Below are 25,745 nucleotides of genomic sequence, written 5' to 3'. Positions count from 1 at the left end.
ATACCGGTGGGTCCCATGCCGTCGTATCAGTCAAAAATAGAGGCAGAACATGTGACAATACATGGAATCCTCAGAATCGTTTTCTCACACAGGCTCATCCTTGACAAACCTTGCCGTATGTTCTCTCGGGGGTCAAAATAATGTGAATTTCCAGTACGTGGCAAGTGTTTCGTGAAAGAAGAATCCTTTGTCAGTCTGAATCTTAATTTTGGAAGTCTAAAAACTATACTGTTGTTTTTCGGCTTTACTGTTTTGCAAGACCCATATTGTTTTGGTCAATGAATTCCCCCCTTTTTTGTGTATGAGGCAATAAAGTATGAGTGTTCAATGCATATGCTTAAATTCCTCCCCCATCCCCACCCCCCCCCCCCCCCCCAAAAAAGGCAACAACTTTATAATACAGTCAGCAGTACCTATGTATAGCACTTAATTCTTTTGAAAGGAGTATGCAAAAATTTAGAACAACCATTTAAATTCCTTCGATGCAGCTGTTGCCACAGAGTTTAAAGTTTGTATGTGTGTGTGTGTGTGTGTGTGTGTGTGTGAGCGTGTGTGTGTGTGTGTACATATCACAGCAAAAAGTGAGAGGTGCACGTCACGAGACCGACACCCACGAGTTAAGACCCCGTTTACAGTGCGGGGCTGGGCCGAGCCGCGGCCGAGCCGCGGCCGAGCCCAGCCTCAATTGCGAGACCGAGCCCCGCAATTTTGTCCGTTTACATTGCCGGGCTCGGCCGCGCTTTTGATTCAAACCTTTCAATATTTTGTCGAGTGGCGCTCTGCTTGTAAACAAATGCAATTTGGTATTGTCTGGTTTTCAGACCCTTTGCCAAATGAATTCCGTGGCGACGAAGTCGCCGTTCGGGCAAATGCCTTTGCCAAAGGAAAAAATCCTTTGCAGGACAAAGCCACCTTAAACTAAACTAGTTTTCGACGTTGAGGGGGTTAGTATCTTGAACAGCGAAATAGTACAGGCAGAGGGTTTGGAAGCCAGACTAAAATTGGCCGCGCATTTGGCCCAGTTTACGTTTACACTGAGAAAAGGCCGGGCTCGGCCGCGGCTCGGCCGCGGCCGAGACCACCTCCAGAGCGAGGCCAAATGTGAGGCCAATTTTGGCCCCGCATTTGGCCTTTTGCGCGTTTACACTGAAGCGGGGCTGGGCCGAGCCGCGGCCGAGCCCAACCTTGGTTGCGAGGCCGAGCCCCGCTATTTTGTCCGTTAACACTGCCGGGCTCGGCCGCGCTTTTGATTCAAACCTTTCAATATTTTGTCGTAGTGGCGCTCTACTTGTAAACAAACGCACTTTGGTATTGTCTGGTTTTCAGACCCTTTGCCAACTGAATTCCGTGGCGACGAAGTCGCCGTTCGGCCAAAGGACTTTGCCGAAGGGAAAATCCTTTGCAGGACAAAACCACCTTAAAGTATACTAGTTTTCGACGTTGAGGGGGTTAATATCCTGAATAGCGAAATAGTACAGGCAAAGGGTTTGGAAGCCGGACTAAAATTGGCCGCGCATTTGGCCCAGTTTGCGTTTACACTGAGAAAAGGCCGAGACCACCTCCAGAGCGTGGCCAAATGTGTGAGGCCAATTTGGGCCTCGCATTTGGCCTTTTGCGTTTTGCCCTATTCAGGATATCAACCCCCTCAACGTCGAAAACTAGTAAAGTTTAAGGTAGTTTTGTCCTGCAAAGGATTTTTTTCCTTCGGCAAAGGCCTTTGCCCGAACGGCGACTTCGTCGCCAGGGAATTCAGTTGGCAAAGGGTCTGAAAACCAGACAATACCAAATTGCGTTTGCTTCCAAGCAGAGCGCCACTATGACAAAATATTGAAAGGTTTGAATCAAAAGCGCGGCCGAGCCAGCCCGGCAGTGTAAACGGACAAAATTGCGGGGCTCGGCCTCGCAATCGAGGCTGGGCGGCTCGGCCCAACCCCGCACTGTAAACGGGGTCTTACAGCCTACAAGTTATAGCCCACGAGTCATACAGCCCATGAGTTCGACACTAAGGTGCGATCACACATCGCCGGTTTAGATGGCGGTTCATGGCGGTTCTCAAACCGCCGTGAACCGTGTCCCAATGATGGCGGAAAGCACTTAAACGCGATGTGACTACGTTCTCAACACGTTTTGAACACGGAGCAAACGCAGATTGACGCGGTAGTAACACGGATCTCCCTGGAAGGTGGAGGAGTCCATACAACCCCATGTAGTTGGATGCAATCAGAGCCCTTTCACTTGTACTCAATGAGTTTCAACAAGGAGCGTTTTGCTTTGTTTGGTAAACACAATTTTAAAGAAATTATGAAACGTTGTAGCCCCCTGTGTTTTACAGATTGATGTAAGTGATGCAACAAGCAAATATCTTCAAGTTTCAACGTGCTTTTTCTCTTTCTCTTAATTTTTTAAATATCTGTATTAACTGTCATTAAAAAGGCATACATATCAAAGCAGAATCTAACATAGTTTCCAAAGTTTCCTGTTCATTTGCAGGTTTATCTATCAAGTGATGTACAAGTACTTGCTTGTTTCAACATCTCTTTATTTTTTACTAAGTTTTCACATTATCGTTTCGCGTACTGAATTTAAGCTCTTGTTGCTTGTTTATCCACGTTTTCACAAAATTGCTCCTTCTTACCTTTCAGAACTCCTTGTGAAATACGAGCCTATGAGAGTTTCTAAATCGTAAGGGGGATCTGTATGTGATATCCTCGATCCATTACAACAAACTACTATGGCAAGCGTAGTTTATGCCGCCCCAGAACTGTGGAACAGAAGCCCAAGTGATAAAACATGCAAGTTCCATCAATAAGTCCAAAATGTTTTTAAAAACTTATCTGTTAAAATAGTAACGTAGTGATTGTAGATGATAATTTATGCAGCATGTTGCTGTTTCTGAAATTACCTTTTCCTGTTTATCTTTTTGTTCCCCCTCTAAAGCTCATAGAGACCTTGCCAAAGGTATTATGCGCTATAAGAACGGCAATGATGATATAATAATATAATAATGATATCTTTAACAACAGTCAATAAAAAGACATATGTACATTATACATTATAAAAGAAGCATACAGTATGTGTGCATAGTTCCCTCTTTACTTACAGGTTCACGTAACATAATAATGGTGTGTTTTTTTCAAGTTTCAACATTGCTTTTCCCTCCACTCTCTTAAGTTTCAACATGTATCTGTATCAACATGCAGTCTTACAAAAAGTCATACATAATCACGAAAGCAGAACCCAACATATTTACATAAGTCTTCTGTGTATCACTTACCAGGTTCACGTTGCTGGCCATCTTAAAAGCTGTTAAGCTTTAATAAAATTATGAACTTACCTTTTAATGTAAATGATGTACTATTCAACATACCTAACAACTTTTTGAACATTAAACTTTATTTGTTACTGTATATGACAAGTTAAAGAAGTAAGGAAACTATAGCATTCAATATATCTATCCGATCTTGTATTATGGGTTCATCTTTGCTTTTTTTCTCCATTTTTTATTGCTCCGCCACGAAGTGTCGCCGGAGCTATATTATTCTCTTTTAAGTTCATTGTTTCTTTTCTCTTGAAAATTACGGCGGTGTTAACACGGTATTATCACGGATCTTGCAGTGCAAACACGGAGGATGCCGTTCTTTACACGGTGAACGGCGATGTGAACACGGTTCATTTCAAACCGCCAAGACCGGTACGAAAAATTAAACATGTTTAATTTTCCTGGCGGTTCCCCGCGGTTCCCCGCGATTCTCGGGGTTCATGGCGGATGAGTGACGGATGTCCACGGTTTGTGTACGGTGTAAACACGGTCTTTGGCGGAGCACGGCGATTTGCTGAACCGCCATGAACCGCCATCTAAACCGGCGATGTGTGATTGCACCTTTAAGGGGCGATCACACATTGCCGGTGTGAAGATGGCGGTTCATGGCGGTTCGGTAATTCGCCGTGCTCCGCCAAAGACAGTGTTCACATCGTACACAAACCCTGGTCATCCGTCACTCATCCGCCATAAACCCCGAGAACCGCAGGGAACCGCCAGAAAAATTAAACATGTTTAATTTTTCGTGGCGGTCTTGGCGGTTTGAAATGGACCGTGTAAAGAACGGAATCCTCCGTGTTTGCATCGCAAGATCCGTGATATATACCGTGTTAACACCGTCATTATCTTTTCATGCTAAAACAAATGTTGAACTTAAAACGGAATAATGCCCCCGGCGACACTTCGTGGCGGAGCAATAAAAAGAATGGGGGAAAAGAGCAAAGATGAACCCATAAAACAAGATTGGGTAAAATGAATGCTAAAGTTTCATTATTATTTTTTTTATTTCCACACATAGAGTAACAAAGTTTAATGTTCAAAAAGTTTGTAGGTATGTTGAATAGTGCATTAGTTACATTAAAATGTGTGTTCATAATTTTGTTAAAGCTTAACAGCTTTAAAAGATGGCCAGCGACGTGAACCTGTGAGTTATACACAGAAGATTTAGGTAAATATGATGGGTTCTGCTTTCGTGAATACGTATGCCTTTTTGTAAGACTGCATGCTGGTACATCCAATATCTCTAAAGTTTCAACATATTATATTGAAAAACCTGTGAATAAACACAAAACTTCTGTATTCTTTTTTGATATTTATGTCTTTTTATTGACTGTTGTTAGAGATATGTGGAAACTTAATTAAGAAAGAAAAAAAAGAGATGTTGAAACAAGCAAGTACTTGTAAATCACTTGATATATAAACCTACAAATGAACAGGAAACTTTGTAAACCATGATGGATTCTGCTTTGACATGTATGTCTTTTTAATGACAGTTAATACCGATGTTTTAAAAGTTAAGAGAGAGAGAGAGAGAGAGAGAGAGAAAAAGTATGTTGAAATTGAAGATAATAGCTTATTCGCATCATTTATCTCAATCTGTAAATACACAGGGGGTTACAACGTTTCGCAGTTTCTTTTAAATTGTGTTATACCTAACAAAGCAATACGCACTTTCTTGTGACCCATTGAGACGAGTTCTTTATTGGTGTTTTTTTTTTTTTGTGAACTAATGAAATTCGCTTTTATTAGAGATTTACCAATCAGATGAACCTCTTCCAGAGTGAAAGAGCTCTGATTGCATCCAACTACAGGGGCTTAGTATGGCCTCCTCCGCCTTTCGGGGAGATCCGTGTTACTATACCGCGCCAGTCCGCGTTAGCGACGTGTTCAAAACGTGCTGAGAACGTATAAAGTCACATCGCGGTTTGAGTGTTTTCCGCCATCGTTGGGACACGGTTCACGGCGGTTTGAGAACCGCCATCTAAACCGGCGATGTGTGAGCAAACAAGGCCTACGAGACCGACACAGTAAACCCCGTGCTTATCTGTCGAACTCATGGGCTGTTTTTACCTAGTGTCGGTCTCATGGGCTTTATTTGCCTAGTGTCGAACTTGTGGGCTGTATGACTCATGGGTGTCGGTCTTGTGGGATGACCCCAAGGTGCCCTGTGATAGATCCTATAGACATCAAAGCTCCCTTTTCTCAACTGTATACTAATTATCGTCCTACAGGTGACATTTCAGTCGCTTATTTCAGTTGGAGAGGAGCAGCGTTGATGGGTTGGCACATCACTTCAGAACAACTGTCCAGGAATTCTGGTGGGCATTAGGTGTGCCCCTGTATGTGTATGTGTGTGGATTACATGCAGTATGATTTTTATGTCAATATAGGCGTGCCTTTGTCTGGTTCATATCATCCGTGTATCCACTGCACGGTATGATATACAATGAAAATTGATCTGTTTGTGAATACTAAGTTAATTCATCAGAGCCCTGCTATTAATGTAGTGTGACTTTTTTTTTCTTTTTCGCTTCCCATAAACGTGAGTGAAGGTTAGCAGAGCTACCTGAAACCTTGAGGTGTTGGAAAATCGAGGGTTGGTACTCATGATACGCTATTAAGTATTGTGTAGATTATGACAACGTAGAACCAACAAATACACCCACGGTTAGAAAATGATCAATTTGCGTGCCCATGTACTACCTGCATGTTTCTCCATGCCTCGTGTTATCTTGCAAGTCACTTTTGGTGTTTTTTGTTTGTTTGTTTGTTTGTTTGTTTGTTTGTTTATTTGTTTGTTTGTTTGTGTTGCCAGACTGCCTTAATTCAGATGTGATCATTAGAAGTATAGGGTCCGTTTTCTTGTGGTCAGCGATGCGTTTTGAGTTATCTGAGGATTGGTTGGGACCAATCGGACACAAACCACGGACCATATTAACCGGGACCTACGCTCAACAAGCTCGCTTTTTAAGTAGGTTCCTTCATATTTCTTTAGCATTCCTTCATAGATTCCAAACTGAACAGATCGACCACTATTATGTTTTACATATTTGCAATATTCTATGTATGTCATGTATTTCATTTAATTTTGTTATATTTGATGTAATTTTTCATCGAGAAATATGAAAATAAATTGAAATTGAAATTGAAATATTACTTGTCTGATTTCCCTGATGAATCCTGTCTGGTTTTACCTGACCATGTCCTCTGAGTGCTCAACATTTATGGTGAGAAATCTGTGATCTGTACACTTTAATAGGGGTCTAGGGCAATTACCCAACTGGGCAATTACCCCGGACCCTTCCCCTGGCCCTAATCCTAATCCGAATCCTGAACCTAATCCTAACCCTACGGTAAACCCAAACTCCAAACCCTAAACCTAACCCTAACCTTAATCATTACTCTAACCTTAATCATTACTCTAACCTTACCACTAACCAGTATTTACCCGGGGGTAATTGCCCTCTGGGGGTAATTGCCCGGATACGCTTTGATTGTGCATTGTTGCAAATTTGTGATTTGGATGGTATATCAACGCGAGTGATTTTCGTTATAATAAGAGGTGCCCCGATTTTCCATTTGCGGTACAAATAATTATGTTTAAATAATATGTGCCTTGTGCATCACCATGTTGATTAGTTTGTATTTCGTTTTCAACTTTCTTTTCATAATTGCCTTGATTTCATGGGTTATTTCGCTGTTCGTGATTCTGTAATGATATTAACAAGATCTTAATCTTGTGCAGCAATTAGATATTTCGCTCAATCTCTCTTTTTCTTTCCAGTTAGTTCCTTTCACATATAAGAGTCCTTAGCTCTTCAGTCTCACACATCAATCCATGCATTCTTTCCTCGTTCAGCAGAGCCTCGTTGTAATGAGAACCTTAAAACTATGACAATAAAGTGTCCTTTTTAAATCAGGTTTTTCAATACTGAGTATCTCAGCGTACAACCGCAAAAAAAAAAAAAAATGTAAAGAGTCGGAGCCTGCAAAATCGGCTTGTTATAAGAGGGCTTTGTCATAGACATTGTGAGGTTCCACTTATGAGTACTTTATGTGTAACGTATTCATCTTCTATTTCTTCTTCTTTTCCTTGTCCTTTATTGTTTTTTCTCTTGAACTTCTTTGTCCATCTTCCTTTTGTTTTCACTATTATTGTTCTCTCTCTCTCTCTCTCTCTCTCTCTCTCTCTCATTTCCCATATCCGGTGATTGTTTCTTGATCTTTGGTTTCCTTGTGTAATGATAAAGATTCTCCAAAGAGAGTTTGGGGTCATGAGGTCAAGGGTCAAATAAAAATGTCAAAATTCAATTTTTTTCTTTATATCTCGCAAATTGTTCAAGGTATCTTACTGACTGGTAGTAATTATCGAGGGAATTTGGGTATCATTGGTCAAAGGTCAGGGGTTCAAAGGTTAAGGTCAACTCCTCAAAATTTTACTTTTCCCCTCATAATTAGGCCTATGCAATGCCTGCAGGATTTTTCTTGAAACGTAAGATGTACATATATTACCCAATAAAGATTCTCTGACCCGGGAGGTTTCTTGGCTAAAGGTCAAAGGTCAAGTGAAAGTGCTAATTTCACTTCTTCCTCCATATCTCGAAAGTGACTTAAGGTATCATCATGAACTTAGAGTACATATTTATGCATGTTCTACCCGATAGCGATTCTCTTTGGAATTTTAAGGCCATAGGGTCAAAGGTCAAGGGTCAAAGGCCAGGTTAAGATGCTAAAATTTTACTATTCAAAACTGCAATTGCCCTTTTTCTCTAAACCTTGAAAATCACTCAATGCATAAACTTATAAAAGGGTCAAAAGTCAAGTAAAAATCCTCAAATCCCAAAATACCTGCACTTAGACAGTATAGCTGTTCATCCAATTAAACCTAGTTCAAGAAAAGTAAACATTCAACACATTTGTGACGGACCTGTCACTTTAATAGTTTGCCAGTTATGTGAAACTGACATCACATATTGTCAGGGCAATGTACTATAGACCTATTATGAGAACCATGCATTATGGCGGAGGCATACCAGTCGCCATAGCGACATTTCTAGTTTTAGTTTTAGTTTTGTTTGCTATATGAGCATGCTCACACTTTTCTCAATAATTTGTTTGTGATTATGTTTTGTAAGATGTTTCTGGATATATGTTCACAGTTGCTGAGTGTCCACATGCAAAAATGATTCTCTTCCCATTGGCCACTTATTGTAATTGCAAACAACGATGCTCAGTATGCAACTACACTAGTACCTACTTATGGGAAAGGGAAAGGTACGTATACATGTAACCCAACACTGCATTTATATTGATAGTCTTATACATTTACTGGCACCCCCAGAAGGTGACCGGTCATAAACATTGAATTGTCTGATGGCATGGAAAGTATTCACACACACACACACACAGACACACACACACACACACACACACACACACACACACACACACACACATGTTCGTATACAGAGACACACCTTTGAAGAATGCCGTATAAGTCCTATCTTTAATAAGCATGAAGGGGTATTAAGGCAGGACATTATATAGGCCTAATCATGCATGCATGCAATTTCACGGGTTGTAAAATTTTTGATTGAGAAGTGTTCTTACTTTCCGATTAAGGAGCATCTTGACCGTGTTCTCACCTTGTAAGATGATATACTGTACATTCCATTTGTGTGGTTACAGGAGGCAGTGTACTCAGAGGTGTCATTAATTTTGAGATTATCATGGTTGACTCACAAAGATGTTGCGCCAAAGATAACCACTTATAAAATATATGCCACATTATACATGATCCTAAATTATCAACTGTTAAGCAAAAAATCTTGTTTTAGGTAAGAGCTCCACTTTGAAGCATACACGGATGTGCATTATTTGATCCTGCTTTATAAAGAACACACACAAAAAGGTGAAATCGTACTCAGAGTTCAAATTGGAGCTGCAAGTAAGTATATATTAGCAAAATCTTACAGATACAATATACGACAGTTTGCTAGGCGTAGGTGATAAAATGAGTTTTTGCTGTGTTTGACTTGTATCAACATTTTCCCCATTACATCAACCAAATATCATGTCTTTAGCAAAGTCCATATAAGTTCATGATATATATGTATATATATATATATATATATATATATATATATATATATATATATATATATATGCCGGCCGGTGGAAGCTTTCTACCCTGGGTCTTCTTCAGCTTCAGAGCATACTTGGCAACATATTCAGCAATTGCAAAACATTCAACAGTGTATTACTGTAAGTAATGGGTTACATAAAAGCATGTCATACCATAAAGAAATATCAAACAAAACTACACCACATATCATAACTAAACTTGATAGTTTATAATTGTGGTTTTTTTTTAGTATCTCGCAAAAAGTTAAAAGTTCAATCCTCATCTCAATCAATACGATACCGTTATTTCAATATCTTCAAACTTTTACGGAGTGTTTCACTGACTTTTCTGCATTCATTAAATCCCCTTGTATGGCATTGGGGAAACACCCAACTTTTCTTCCTTCACTGAATCTACTGCTTCTAAGACGTCAAAACGTGTGAGAATCTGCAGAAGAGAATGTATTCATGTTAGAGAGTAGGGTGTCATCGTCTCGTGAGTTTCTAAAACATTCCTTGAAGAGTCTATAATACCCGTTCTTCGTTGGCAGCGAATGAAAAAGGCCAGCAGTTCCGTAACACTTTGCAGTCATCCGTTTAGTGTTATGGCAAGTCACGCGGGTAGGTCAGGGGATTTAGTAAAGGATCAAAGGAGGGTGATAAACAACAACGAAAACAACAGAAATTGCCGAACGAACGACTCGGGAACGACTGTCGCTTTTAATCACAAAATACCAGTATAATTTTGTATATCACGCATTTTATGGGGCCAAACTGAAGAACGCCTGCGTGTGCATGAAATTGATTGCCTTCCTTTATTTCGCGTGCCAGCATCTTCTGGAGGATCGGGACGTGGGCGAGTTAAAAGTACAGAATCCTGTAATCTGCATTCATTTAGAGAACAACTGGGAGTGAGGTATACCCTGCATCGCTGTTTTACGTCACTGCCTCTGGTCGCACGTTACGAACATAAAATTCCTGCTTTCCTCGTGTGAGTAAGTATTTTTGAATTCTCCGTAATTTTGCAAATAAGCAATATATCTATCATTATCACATCTGTATGATATTTGCAAGTTTGTAAAAGTATTTTTCCACATTTCCTCTAATTAATTCTAAATCGACGCGCGTACTTTTATTTTGTTGTTTTTCACATTTTGTTTCGTTATCAAAGCTAATTATGAAATACATGTAGCGAGATTGATTTTGTGTACATACACGTGTAATTATTTAAGCTTTATTTTTCGTTCACGATATCACACATCGGGATTTCATACCGTCGTGATAATGTGTGCGCCATTGTTTTTGTAACGTGAAAATATGTTCCATATCTATTGGCATACTTTTTAATGGGGGCCTGTACAAATCAACATCCGTCCCATGTCCCTTATGTACAGTTTCACCAGAATTCAGGACTACTGTGGATTGGAGGACGCTCCATAATCATTTAAACCAAAAGGTAGGCCTACAAAGCGTCATTAATGCTATGGCTGGGGCTTTGAACTCACAACCTTCCAAAACCTTGAGCGCTCTGTATCCATTATGATCATACACTTCATATGGATATACTGTGGAACGATCCTTTCACGATGGGCAATCATATAACGCAAGCTTGACAAGTTCTATCAACTGTCGACAAACCTCGATTTTCTTTGTCGTCTTCTTCTGTACCTCCTTATTTTTTCTTCTTCTTCTTCTTCTTTTCCTCCGGCTTCCTTTTTCCACACTCCTCCTCCACTTCCTCCTCCTCCTTTTCTGTCTTCTCCTTATTCTTTTTTTCCTCTTGCTTCCGTTTTCTATTTTCCTCCTTTTCTTTATTTTTTCTTATTCTTTCATTCTTCTTTTTCATCATCATCTCTTCTTCTTCTTCTTCTTCTTCTTCTTCTTCTTATTCTTCTTCTTCGTTTTCTTCTTCTTCATGCCGACTGTAAGCACAGTCACCGATTGTTTGATTTGACGGCCACATAGAGCCAGTTCATTTGTACTTACCATTGACTGAAACCTCGAATTTACTGCATGTAGAAACGGCAAGCCACCCGTGATGTACTAAATACACGTTGTACAAAAAAGAGAAAAATGTCGAGGGCTAATATTTACCCTTTTTTTAATAATTTGTATGTAAGCACTATATGCACCAATGTGAATAGTATGCAAGTGCAAGGGCGTACCGAGGGGGGTGTTTTGGGTGTTCAAACACCCCCCTTCGCCAAAAGGGGGGTGTTTAAGGTGTTCAAACACCCCCCTTGGGCAAAAGGGAGGTGTTTGAGCTATTCAACACCCCTCTTCAGCAATGCTTAGATGTTGACAAATGAAACAAAAGCTGTCTTTACCGCTTTTATTTCCGTTTTGAATTCCGCCTTTCCTTTCTTTTGCGTTCATTTTCTCTCTCTCTCTCTCTTCCTTGTTTTTATGTTTGTGTGGATGATGATACATTATGGAGTTACATAATATTATACACACTAAAGAACTCGTGTACAGTACGTGTTAATACTACGTTACTGCACCGCGCGCGAAGCTGACGCGCAAACAGTAGACATTCCCGATCCCTGCTTTGCTTTCTGACCGAATCGCGAAGATACATTGCGATAATGTTCACCGTTTACCGGTATTATACTGTACTCGGTACCGTAAATTGTGTATGATGCATAATATTATGTGTGTACAATGCATGCTGCGCTGCAGCCTATTATAGGCACATTGCATGCTAAGTCAGTAGTATCAACTACCAACAGTGGCGTATCTAGGGGGGGGGGGGGGGCAAGGGGGCACGTGAAAAAAAAAAACCTCGCCCGGACGGGGGGAAGGAGAATGGGGGGGGGGGGGCAGAAAACCAAATCAAACAAGATAAAAACAAAACATGAATTCCATGTTTTGTAACGCTGAAATATAAAAATTTTCGGCTCGCTCGCTGCGCCCGCTCGCCAAAATTTATCCCCCCCAAAAAAGTAAGAAGAGCAAAACGTAATGATGACGTGGAAATATAAAAATTTCGGCTCACTCACTCGTAGTAATTCAGAGTATTTTTCCAAGTCCTTAGTTTGTTGGCATAAATCGTTATCTATGAAGCTGTCACTATATCTTGATTAGAATTGTAAGATTTAACAACCAAAAAATGACAAGAATTCCAGGTTTTGTAAGGTGAAATACAAAAATTGTCGGCTCGCTCGCTGCGCTCGCTCGCCAAAATTTATCAAAATTTATCAGATTTTATATCACCCTCAAAAAAACCCTTTTAAGTGCTCGAAAAAGCATATCAAGTGGACTTTTTTTAAGTCCCTACCGGGATGGGATTGGGGTTGAACACTGTTGGTATAAATCGTTATCTATAAGACCGTCACTATATCTTGATTAGAATGGTCATTCGAAGATTTAATAACCAAAAATGACAAGAATTCCATGTTTTGTAAGCTGAAATACAAAAATTTTCGGCTCGCTCGCTGCACTCGCTCGCCAAAATTCTTCAATATCTATTACATTTAAAACACCCTCATAAGACCCCTTCTATAAGTGCTTGAAAAAGCACATCATGTGAACTTTTTTTAAGTCCCTACCGGGATGGGGTTGGACACTGTTGGTACAAATCGTTATCTATAAGGCCGTCACTATGATTAGAATTGTAATTCGAAGATTTGATAACCAAAAATGACAAGAATTCCATGTTATGCATAAAGCTGAAATATAAAAATTTTCGGCTCGCTTGCTGCGCTCGCTCGCCAAAACACATCAAAATTTAGGGTTGCCTATTTATATTTAAATCACCCTCAAAAGACCCCTCTTAAGTGCTTCAAAAAGCATATCATGAGGACTTTTTTTAAGTCCCTACCGGGATGGGGTTGGGGTTGAACACTTTTTCAGAAATTAGGGGCGCAATTTTCGCGCTTGCCACGGGCGCCGTTTTCCCTAGATACGCCACTGACTACCAAGTAAAGTCAGTATAATGGCCTACTGGAAGCAGCAAGCTCTGGAAGCTCTGGGAGTAGCAAGTTACTTGCTACTCAATGTAATTAGTAATAGCACATGGACTTGGTAATCTTTAGTAATAGTAGATATGAATTTTTTCAATGACTGAAAGTTAAAACTGAAAAATAACTGAGTGTGAGTCTACAAATTGTGGTTGGATTACTTTATTGCGTCTAAAATTCATTAGATATCTAGGTCTAGGAACAGTGGCGTAACTACGGGGGCATGGAGGGGGGCACGTGCCCCCCCCCCCCCCCATCCGCTGATTTAAAAAAAAAAGAAAAAAGAGAAGAAAAAAGGAAAAAAAAGAAGAAAAAAAACCTACGAAAATGGTAATTCAAAGGTTAGTAAACTGCTTTTGAAATCGACATGAAAGGATGATCAAGAAAAAAAGATATTTTTCTAAGATTTCTTTTAACCATATTATAATTAAAGAGGTATAACATTGTTCAAAAAGCCCGGAGACGACAAAAGATTGTGATTCAGCGTGATTCCTGGTTGGCATTTTGAATACAAGCAGGATGTGCGCAGTGTACTCAGAATATCGGAATGACAAAAAGAGTCGCTGCAATGTTGCGCAATGTTTGATAGGTTGTACACATTTGCTATCAAAGCTTGATCATTGATTTTGCAGTGTTGCTTTACATACTAGTCTATATTAAAATGCCTTGCATTGCCAATAATAAGACTTGACCTTGGCTATTTCCTAACTTTTCCATCTATATGAAACACACACACTCACAAACACAAACAAATTAGGGGATGCTCTGTATAAAGTGCAGATTTTGGACATCCTTCTCCCGCTTGGTCACTTCGACGCCCCCTCGCTGGTCATACCTCCCCCAATCATGAACATAAACCGACACCCTTGACTATACCAGTGGCGGATCCAGGGGGCGCACCGGGCGCCCCCTCCCTCCAATGCGAAAAAAATATACATGTAGCTACAAACGACAGTTTTTGGACGGTAAAATGTCAAAATTTTCAAGCTCGCTCGCTTCGCTCGCTCGCATATAACCGTTATATGCCATTCTCCTGATGTTACTGCCAGTAATTGCCAGCAGTTGCGCCCGGTGCGCCCCCCCCCCCCCCGAATTTCCAAAGCGACAAAATATAGCTACAAACGGCAGTTTGGGGACTGTAAAATGCCAAAATTTTCAAGCTCGCTCGCTTCGCTCGCTCGCATTTAACCGTTATATGCCATTCTCCTGATGTTACTGCCAGTAATTGCCAGCAGTTGCGCCCGGTGCGCCCCCCCCCCCCGAATTTCCAAAGCGAAAAAATATAGCTACAAACGGCAGTTTGGGGACTGTACAATGCCAAAATTTTCAAGCTCGCTCGCTTCGCTCGCTCGCATTTAACCGTTATATGCCATTCTCCTGATGTTGCTGTCAGTAATTGCCAGCAGTTGCGCCCGGTGCGCCCCCTCCCCTTAATTTCCAAATCGAAAAAATACAGCTACAAACGGCAGTTTTGGGACTGTAAAATGTCAAAATTTTCAAGCTCGCTTGCTTCGCTCGCTCGCATTTAATCGTTATGCAATTCTCGTGATGTTGCTGTCAGTAATTGCCAGCAGTTGCGCCCGGTGCGCCCCCTCCCCTTAATTTCTAAAGCGGCAAAATATAGCTACAAACGGCAGTTTGAGGACTGTAAAATGTCAAAATTTTCAAGCTCGCTCACTTCGCTCGCTCGCATTTAATCGTTATATGCAATTCTCCTAATGTTGCTGTCAGTAATTGCCAGCAGTAGCGCCCGGTGCGCCCCCTCCCCTTAATTTCTAAAGCGACAAAATATAGCTACAAACGGCAGTTTGAGGACTGTAAAATGTCAAAATTTTCAAGCTCGCTCGCTTCGCTCGCTCGCATTTAATCGTTATATGCAATTCTCCTAATGTTGCTGTCAGTAATTGCCAGCAGTAGCGCCCGGTGCGCCCCCTCCCCTTAATTTCTAAAGCGAAAAAAATTAGCTACAAACGGCAGTTTGGGGACTGTAAAATGTCAAAATTTTCAAGCTCGCTCGCTTTGCTCGCTCGCATTTTATCGTTATGCAATTCTCCTGATGTTGCTGTCAGTAATTGCCAGCAGTTGCACCCGGTGCGCCCCCTCCCCTTAATTTCTAAGGCGAAAAAATATAGCTACAAACGGTAGTTTGGGGACTGTAAAATGTCAAAATTTTCAAGCTCGCTCACTTCGCTCGCTCGCATTTAATCGTTATGCAATTGTCCTGATGTTGCTGTCAGTAATTACCAGCAGTTGCGCCCGGTGCGCCCCCTCCCCTTAATTTCTAAAGCGAAAAAATATAGCTGCCAACGGCAGTTTGGGGACTTAAAATGTCAAAATTTTCAAGCTCGCTCGCTTTGCTCGCTCGCATTTAATCGTTATGCCATTCTCCTGATGTTACTGCCAGCAACTGCCAGCAGTTGCACCCGGTGCAACCCCCTTAATTTCCAAAGCAAATACATATATTATTATATATAGCTACAAACGGCAGTTTGGGGCTGTAAAATGTCAAAATTTTCAAGCTCGCTTGCTCCGCTTGCTCGCATTTAATTGTACAGTTATGCAATTCTGATGTTGCTTCCATGAGGTGCGCCCCCCCCCCCCCCAATGTCTTGACCCACGGTACGCCACTGAACACCCCCCTCCAAAAAATCCTGGGTACGCCTATGTGCAAGTGTGATGTAAGTGTGTACGATTTTGAAAAGTCAAAAAGTCTTCTTCCTCTTCTTCTTCTTCTCTTTCTCCTTCTTCGTTTTCTTCTTCTTCAACTTGACAGCTAGGAATCATTAAAGGTAGCTCGCCATGCCGTGCATCGAAATGTACACCAACCTTCCGGCAGAGAGAGTGCCGCCCAATTTCTTTGACGAACTGACCGAGTTTTTCTGCGATCTGCTAAACAAGAATCCCCGGGTAAGTACACTTGATTACAAAGACAAAAAACAAATACATGAATTCACGCCCCCCCCCCCCCAAGAAAAAAAAAAAATAAGTCGCATATTCAGGTTGACTATTGTTATTAGATCAAAATCGTAACGAACCGAACAGTAAAACAGTGTACTACTAATCAGGCCATCAGAAAGTAGTAACTGCGTGTAATTCCGTAAATGTATGTAATTATACGTTTTCACCAACAGTATCAGACAAAACCACATAATGAAAATTGAAATTTTCTCTGACGTTGACGACACCTGTCCTATACCCCTCATCTTGAAAGACACGTTAAAATGATGAATAGTGATGTCAGATAAATCGCTTATACATGTTACATGTTACATACATACATACACTGTACAAAGAATGTTGTATGTATTGCTAGTGTTTTCTACGTGCTGCCTTTCTTTAATCATTTCGCTTTTGAACCCGTCATTGTTAAACATTTTTCCAATAAAGAGTTTTCGCGTATTCATGGATATCTCGCGTCAAAAAAACACACACAAAAAAAAAACAACAACAAAAACGAACAACAGACTATTCGCCTTCTTGTTTGGATACACCATATTTAATACGCTTAGAATTTTTCTTTTGATATAGTAATAATGTTTATTGAGCTTTCGTCTATGTATTATGTTGTAGAAGTATTTATAGCATCTTTCGTAACGAACGCAAATCGACTCTTGTTCACGTTTTATTTTGTTTTCTTGAGATTCGATGTAGCAAAACCATGTTTGTTTAATCATTGATTTGATGTGCTTCACGAGGAAAGTCATATATTTCTTCCATCAAGATATATTTCTTTTTGCATGTTTTTATAACAGATTTGACATTGCTGTATTAACGTTTCCCTTAGGCAGGAAACAACAAAATGTTCAATTAACTTTACAAGAGATATCTTAATCTTAGAAATCTGTTAAGTAATTTAAGAAGACTTTACTATGACGGACAATCTGGATGCGGACCTCGTACTAGTTTTGAAGTTCCCGTAAAAAAGAAGAAGAAATGATAGTAAGATGTAGGCCCTATGATATATCCATTGAGATGAGAATTCACGAGGCGTTATTGATTGAAGAATTAAAACAACCACAACAATAAAACACTTGTAATCATTATCATGCTTACCAATACCACTTACTCTTTGAGTCCTGCACTATGTATAGGCTAGTAAATAAGTTCTGGTATTTCATTTGATATCAACGCATCAATTCCCAATACATTTCTGTTATAATAATGACTTGTATACTGCGCACGCGCAGAGGAAGCAGCAAAGCTGAGATTTTTATTTTCTTTTCGACGACTTTGGAGACGAGTATTTTGATGGGTTCAACACCGTAAGATGGCGAATTACGTTATTGTTTCATGAACTGGCATGTATCCGCAAGGCTATCAGCACCTACACATTATAGTACTTCACGTCATAGTAGGCCCTACTTTGATAACTGACCGCCCATTTCACCGAGAATTGTACGAAGATATAGCACATGATGTGATTACTGGATTAGGACATTATACTGATGCGCTTTTTTGTCAGCACATCACAATCTAAACACAATTACTTATATGTACAGTATAAAAAATGAATAAGACACAGTTTTCTTCTGACAACGAATGACTCAACAGAGGTATAGTGAAAACTTTGAGTGATTTACCATTCGTTTCTGGTCAGTTTCCCTTTGTTTTCATCATATATTAATATATATATATATATATATATATATATATATATATATATATATATATATATTATATATGAAGAGCTTGCTTCAAAAAGGCGCTAAATCCATAGCGCCTTTTGGAAGCAAGCTGTTCATATGCTGTTATTAAGTCTGTTGTTATCAGCTTGGCTTACTTATGATATATACACTGTACAAGTAAACCAAGAAGACCCGTTTTGTTTTGTTAGTAAATGAATCGTACCCATCGAAAAAAAGGTGACAGAAAATGTGAGAGAATGAATTGATACTTGTGTACTAGACGAGAATCTGTGTACATGTATTACATTACAAAAAGCTTGACGGGGTGATAAGGTCAACATTGACGAGGAGCGAAGATCAGAGCTTAAGTGAACTCGCTCTGAACATCCTCAAACCCGCCTTTGCGTCCACTGTTTCAAGACTAGGACAGAACATTTGAATGGTGCCTGCAATACTAACGTGGGTCCGACCCGACACTCGCATACTTGTACTTATAATCTCGTCAAAATCAAAGGGGAGGGGAGGGGAGCGGGAGGGGGAGGAGGAGGGGGAGGGGGAGGGGAGCCGGGAGGACAGGGTGTATGTTAAAGCATTGTATGCTAGAGCACCGTTCCGCGGCCCCTGATAAATGATACATTATGTTCGGTTCTAATACTGCATACTCATCGCTAGCAACATCGAGTGTGAAAGTCCTGTGAAATTATTTAGTTAAGTTTCCTTGTTTGAAGTATCGAAGCAATGCAAGACAGTACTTTTTTATTAGTAGATAGATATCAAGCGTACTAAAAAAAAAGAATAAAAAGATAAAAAATTAAACATTGAAATATAAAAGAAAAATTAACAACGATCTGTGTTTCTACAGTAAATTTGGCAAGGGTCAAATAGTGTGTGCATTCTTTATCATAAAAACCAACGAGAATTTTCATACTTCTTTCATGTTTTGTCATAGATATATTAAACAATTTCCACAGCACGTAATGCTTCGAAAAAGTGCGAAATGGCATGAATGCAATGTTACTATGTTACTTTTTCTACCTGTTTCTTCTTTTTTTCTTCTTTGTTTTATTATCATTTTCATTATCATCATTATTTCCATTGTTATTATAGTTCTCATCAATATCATTGCTGTAATTATTGTTATGATTGTGATTATTATTATCATTATCATCATTATTACTACTACTACTATCATCATAATCATTATTATCATCATCATCACCATACCGGTTATCAACATTTTTCTCATATAGCCCTGACGCAGGGCTCCCTCGTAAAGCAGGCTTATATTATGTGGCTTTGAATAGGACTACCCTGCATGAATAAATAAATAAATAAATAAATAAATAAATAAATACATAAACGAATAAATAAATAAGTAAATAAATAAATAAATAAATAAATAAATAAATAAATAAATAAATAAATAAATATACAGTATATATATATATATATATATATAACACATATAATATATATATATATGCGACCAGGAGCAGACGTATACCCTTGTGTGTATGTCTGCTTCAGAAACGGATTTTAATCTAACATCACATCGCATCCTGGTCGCTGATGAAGAATGCGATGACTAACCTGTTTGGTGTCCTGTTTCTAAATCATGCGCTTTCCTCGCCCGGATAAAGCGTTTTCAGTCTAATGCCATTTTAGGTTTTTATCACATATAAATAGACTTGTAATCATTCAGTAACTAGTGTATTGTTCAGGTTTTTGTTGTTGTTTTGTTGCTGTACAACTTAGAAATTCTTTTCTTCACCATACGGTATACCAGTCGAAATCTCAGATCCGGAAATGAAGTCGAAGATTGTCACCCTCCCCAGCCCCCCCCCCCCCCCCCTTCAACAACACCCCCACCCCTCTAAATAAAACAAAAACAAAAACAAAAAAACAGCACGAATGGTTACATAGAGATATACGAATCATAACTATGAAATATAGCAGCCATGAGTGTTATATTTTTATGGGTCCATCGAGAAATGGAACGATATGGCACAAGGAATCTAATAACTCCAGCATCTGGAGGTTGTATACTTTTGTAGCCTTAAATGTGTCATGGTCGTTCGCTGAACGGCAAGAAATGCGACAGAGTAAAAAAAAAAAGACACAAGTAGTCTACTGACAAATTAGGGGAGAAATTTAGGCATTATATGCAATGTACCCTCAGCCCATTGATTAAAAAAGATTCTTCCAACACTACGAGGTGCGGTGTTTTTCTTCATTTTACGACACAAACCTTCTTTTTTCGAAATTCCTTTCTTGTCATTCTAAGACTTTACAGGTCAGAACCCCCCCCCCCCACACACACACACACACACACTCTCTTTAAATGGGTTACATTTCGTTATTCTGATGGTCCGGTACTTCGAACAAGGTTCGTTATTCCGAAAATGAAATAAGGTTCGTTATTTCAGTGGTTCGTTAATCCAAACACAAAATAAAGTTCGTCTTTGCGGAGGTTCGTCAATCCGAAAATTAATTAAATAAGGTTCATAATTACGAAGGTTGGTTAATACGTACCTTCTTTTCGTTTTCGTATCAACGAAATTAATTTCATTTTTTGGATTAACGAACCTCAAGAATACGGAACATCTCCCCTTTAATAAATGTGCTTCCACAAAGTGTTTGAGCGCAGACATGTAGGCTTACATGTGTGTGGGGAGGGTGTCCATAAAGCGTAATCGATATTACCGATAACGACCCCAAATTGTGACATTTTTACATGGTACATGTCGATGGCATGAGGAAAATGAAGGGAATGGAAAATGCGTTACCAATGCCTGATTATGATATACATTCCTGGTACCTTCATTTATTACCTTCAAAATTTCAGGGTGTGGTCCTGAACCTGTACACGGACCAGCGGATCCACACGGGAACGGACCTGCACAAACCCATGTTGATGGTCCAGATCTACAATGCAGAGGCCTGGCTCGATCGCGACGCCAACCGCGAGGCCATCAAAAAAGTCACGGCTAAGATCACGGGACTGCTCGACTTGCCACCAGAGAGGTAAACGATACGAGAGCGCGGACCAGTCGAAGTTCTCTCGTCCTATTGGTGATTGGTTGAAAGTTTGATGACGTACAATGTACGGTTAGGGGACGAGTGTGTAATTTACACTCCATTAAAGAATGACCGCTTAGCCACTAATTGCACCACTGTATAAGTGTCTATTAATAGGCAATACATATTATTATTATCATTTTCATCGACTTCGATAATTTCATGATGTAGACTACAACAGAGCTACCAAGTCTCACGCATTCTGCGTGAGACTCAAGCATTTAGGGCCTGTCTCACGATCTCACGCAGGGCACCAATTTTTCTCACGCATCGGGTGAAGTCTGCAATTTGTGCCAAAAATAAGGAGCATAGCTCAAAGGATTCAAGTGATATAGTTGCAATTGAAGGTATATTGCCCTTTTGTCTTTCAAAATTAGTAAAAAATAGTCACTTAAGTATGCACCAGATCGCATCATTAAGAGCTAATAATTCAAAGAAGCTCCCTACCATGGGAGGGGTGACACCCTCCTCGTTCGCGAGCGCCGAAACGCCGAGTCATGAAAATCTCATTCATAAAAGTTTTATGAACTTGGCATCTCTGCTACAAATCAAATATGTCATGCACTTTTTCGAGGTACATGTGTACCAGGTAAACTTATGGATTCTGAGATGACAGTCATTGCACTATTTCTTCGAGGCTGCGCCCCGCAGAAAATAGTGCAATGTCAGTCATTTCACAATCCACGATTTAAACTGGAACGTGTCGGTGCATCGTATATTTTGATCACTATAGTGTCGGCATGTTTGTGTTGTAAGCATACCTTCACATTTTACGAAGTCATGAATCAATTTCATAAACTTGAATCGAAGCCATTAGTCTCCTTCTTAGTTGGGGATTCCCATGAATTGAGAGCGCAAATTTTACGGCATCCGTGTCTTCCAAGCCCTCTCCTTCCTTTCAAACCACCACCGCTTGACCACCTTGACCGATAAAAACTGTACCCTATCTTACTTTGCAAAGGATACGTAGACCGATTACTAAGTCATAGCTAGTTATTGAAGGAAGGGGGTATAAATCCTTTCTGCGTCAGGGACTTAAACAGAGTGGATAAAATGCTATGGGATTTGCTGAGCCAGTCTGCACTCTAACCACACAAAGTCAAGGATGGCATAGTTTTGGGTCGAGATATGGGGTTTCAGGTTTCCAACTCTTCTCTGTGAGATAGTGAGAAACCTCTTACACAATACACTGTATATGAAATAAGAAAGAGCATACACTTCTAAGCATAGGCGCCGGAAGTGAGGGGGGGGGGGTGCGGCCGCCCCCCCCCCAATCCAAAAAGTGGGGGGAGGGGGGCAAAACGCATTTTTGCCCCCCCCCCCCCCCCAAAAAAAAAAAAGCCCCCCCCCCCAAAAAAAAAATGATAATAATAATAAAAATAAATGAATAAACAAAGAAAATAAAATAAATATGTATATATATGAATAAAAGGGAAAAAATATGGCTACAAACGGCAGCTTTTGGACTGTAAAATGTCAAAATTTTCAAGCTCGCTCGCTTCGCTCGCTCGCATCCAGCAGTTATTATTATTATTATTATTTTATTTGGCTTTCAATCACAAATACATTTTTCAAAATCAGAAAATTGTACATTGGAGTGGTAAGGGGGCACCAGGTTGGGTAGCCCGGGTCTGGAAAGAGCCAACTAAATGACTTGTTGAGTTGAGACCGGTGCGCCTCCCCCTTAATTTCTAAAGCGAAAAACATAGCTACGACGGCAGTTGTTGGACTCTAGAATGTCAAAATTTTCAAGCTCGCTCGCTTCGCTCGCTCGCATTGATTCGTTATGCCATTCTCCTAATGTTGCTGACAGTAATTGCCAGTAGTTGCGCCCGATGCCCCCACCCCTTAATTTCCAAAGCGAAAGATAAATATAGCTACAAACGGGAGTTTTGGGACTGTAAAATGTCAACAATTTTTAAGCTCGCTCGCTTCGCTCGCTCGCATTGAATCGTTATGCCACTCTCCTAATGTTGCTGCCAGTAATTGCCAGTAGTTTCGCCCGATGCCCCCCCTTAATTTCCAAAGCGAAAGGTATAGTTAAAAACGGGAGTTTTTGAACTGTAACCTGTCAAAATTTTCAAGCTCGCTCGCTTCGATCGCTCGCATTGAATCGTTATGCCACTCTCCTAACGTTGCTGCCAGTAATTGCCAGCAGTTGCGCCCAATGCCCACCCCCCTTATTTCCAAAGCGAAAGATATAGCTACAAACGGGAGTTTTTGGACTGTAACATGTCAAAATTCTCAAGCTCGCTCGCTTTGCTCGCTCGCATTGAATCGTTATGCCATTCTCCTAATGTTGCTGCCAGTAATTGCCAGCAGTTGCGCCCTATGCGCCGCCCCATTAATTTCCAAAGTGAAAGATATAGCTACAAACCCCAGTTTTGGGACAGTAGAATGTCAAAATTTTCAAGCTTGCTCGCTTCGCTCGCTCGCATTGAATCGCTATGTCATTCTCCTAATGTTGCTGCCAATTATTGCCAGCAGTTGCGCCCGATGCGCCCCCATTTATTTCCAAAGCGAAAATATAGCTACAATTTTGGAACTGTAGAATATCAAAATTTTCAAGCTCGCTCGCTTCGCTCGCTCACATTTTATTGTTATGCCATTCACCTTATGTTGCCGACAGTATTTAATTTGTCGATCGTTTCACACCGGCATTCCATAATCCATGTAAGGAAAACTTACAATGTTCCTCAATGACAATGATTGTTGAATGTATCACATTTCGTAATGTATTGTAGTCCCATTATTGCTCACGCACACACGCACAAGCATACAGACCGTCAAAATTACTTTATGGTTCCCCCCATGTTTCGACCCACCGTATGCCACTTTATATATATATATATATATAATAGATGTGTGTGCGTGTGTGTGTGTGTGTGTGTGTATGTGTATATTGTGTAACATATGCATGGTCTAATCTTGAGCCCCCTCCAATGTTTGCCCCCCCCCCCCCCCCCCCCCCAATCCAAAACTGCTTCCGGCGCGCCTGCTTCTAAGAGGAATTCAAAGTTTATTTGTTGAAAATTGGTTTTGAAATATGGCTGAGATATCCTAAAACGCAGAGGTCCTAATAAAAGGTGGGACCCACCATTAATTAGGACTACTTTGTTTTACCTTGTTTTAAATATCTCAGCCGTTTCAAAAACCGATTTTTATCAAATAAACTTTTAATTCCTCTTAGAATTGTATGCTCTTTAAATATCTAATAGGTGGTTTCTAATCATCTCGCATAAAGTTAGAATATGAATCTCCGCACCCTAACAAACTATACCATCCCTTAGTGGAAGTCAATGGGCGAACGGGGAAGGAAGGGGACCTACGGTTATCCTAATGAGTCTATATCGTTGTCGTTTTGTTTTTCTGTCCGGGGTAGGTCGACGGTGCTTCTTATCACTGTACCTGCGCATCAGGTTGGAACGCCTGGGGGCGCCCTACTGGCTGATCGTGACGAATTCAAATGGCGACTGGAATACGTGGAGAAACTGAACGGCCTCTCAACAAAGCAGCAGACTTTGGTTCAAAATTAGCTTGTCTCCCTCTCCATTTCCTTCTCCCATCCCCACCGGGTCCCATCCCCAGAAATAAAGTTACTACAGTCAAACCTGTCTATAGCAGCCACCCAAAGGGAGACAAAAAGTGGCAGTTATAGACAGGTGGCCGCTGTAGATAGGTGGTCGCTAAGACAGGTTTGACTGTAGTTTGAAATAATCTCTATCGTGAAAGTAATAACAATCATATGAATGAATCAGAAAATCAAACACTGCAAATGCATTTCAAGCTAGTTGGTGAGTTAACTTTCCCCTGTCAAAATTTCTTCCCACACTATAAAGCAGAACACCTCAAGGATTTTATTCGTTAATAAATGGTACTAATTCAATCATGAATAAATAGGATTGTCGACTTGAATGTATACATGATGCAAAATTGGATTTGCCCCCCCTGATTTGTTCTTTTTTGTTGTTGTTGATGAACAATACCTGAAATAGATTGCTAAAACAGCTAGTGTAAAATACAATGAAAGTTGCGTGGTACATTTTAGTAGTCTGCCCCTTTCTCCAGTCTTCTTGCATTGACATCATATATTTGCATTTATGCATACACGCTGGAAAATAACATGCAGCAATTTCCTGGAAATCAATCATAACATTTTATGTATCATTCAGTCTAATCTTGTCAACCATGTATTACCATGAAAATCCACCTGGAAAAAAAAAACCCAGTATTCTGGGCACAACTCGACAGGTGGATTATGTACTCTGTAATCAACAAAACTTCATGTTAAACTGTATGTATGCATATTTCTTGTAGTTTTTTTTTATTTGTTATTTTTTAGTGTAAATTGTCTTTGTACTGTACAGTACAGGGAAACCTCGTTATAACGAGTTGCTGGGAACCACTGAAATTTCCTTGTTATATCGGGTATCTTGTAATATCAAGGATGAAATCAAAAGAAACATAAAGGAAGTGGGACCTGCACAAATTACGGTACCTCGTTGTATAAGGTACAATGTACCATGGTACTTTGCTATTTATATCCTGCCTCGTTACATAACGAGGTGCCACTGTATATATTCTTCAGAGTGATGAATGCACATATTATACAGTTACATGGAGAGATACTGTAAAAGTGGA

General features: G+C 40.1%; 1 protein-coding gene across 1 annotated transcript; it reads left to right on the top strand.

The window, feature by feature from the left end:
* The first annotated feature begins 16,200 nt into the window (after positions 1-16,200).
* Positions 16,201-24,640, top strand: LOC139722021 (uncharacterized). Its single transcript, XM_071633348.1, has 3 exons — positions 16,201-16,308; positions 20,872-21,050; positions 24,487-24,640. Exons 1-3 carry the CDS (start codon positions 16,201-16,203, stop codon positions 24,638-24,640), a joined length of 441 nt encoding a protein of 146 aa, XP_071489449.1.
* Positions 24,641-25,745: the final 1,105 nt, after the last annotated feature.

This window comes from Diadema antillarum, unplaced genomic scaffold (genome assembly GCF_040938485.1).
Source record: "Diadema antillarum isolate AM-2024a unplaced genomic scaffold, OU_Dant_1.0 scf00000155, whole genome shotgun sequence".
Classification (NCBI taxonomy): Eukaryota; Metazoa; Echinodermata; class Echinoidea; order Diadematoida; family Diadematidae; genus Diadema; species Diadema antillarum.
Note: the sequence above shows the minus strand (reverse complement) of the source record. Positions and strands in the feature narration are given on the sequence as shown.

Bases quoted from the DNA above. Each gene is read 5' to 3' on its own strand.
- LOC139722021 (XM_071633348.1), top strand. From the start codon at position 16,201: ATGCCGTGCATCGAAATGTACACCAACCTTCCGGCAGAGAGAGTGCCG. The intron at 16,309-20,871 runs GTAAGTACACTT...TCAAAATTTCAG, and splicing joins TGCTAAACAAGAATCCCCGG to GGTGTGGTCCTGAACCTGTA. The intron at 21,051-24,486 runs GTAAACGATACG...TGTCCGGGGTAG, and splicing joins CTCGACTTGCCACCAGAGAG to GTCGACGGTGCTTCTTATCA.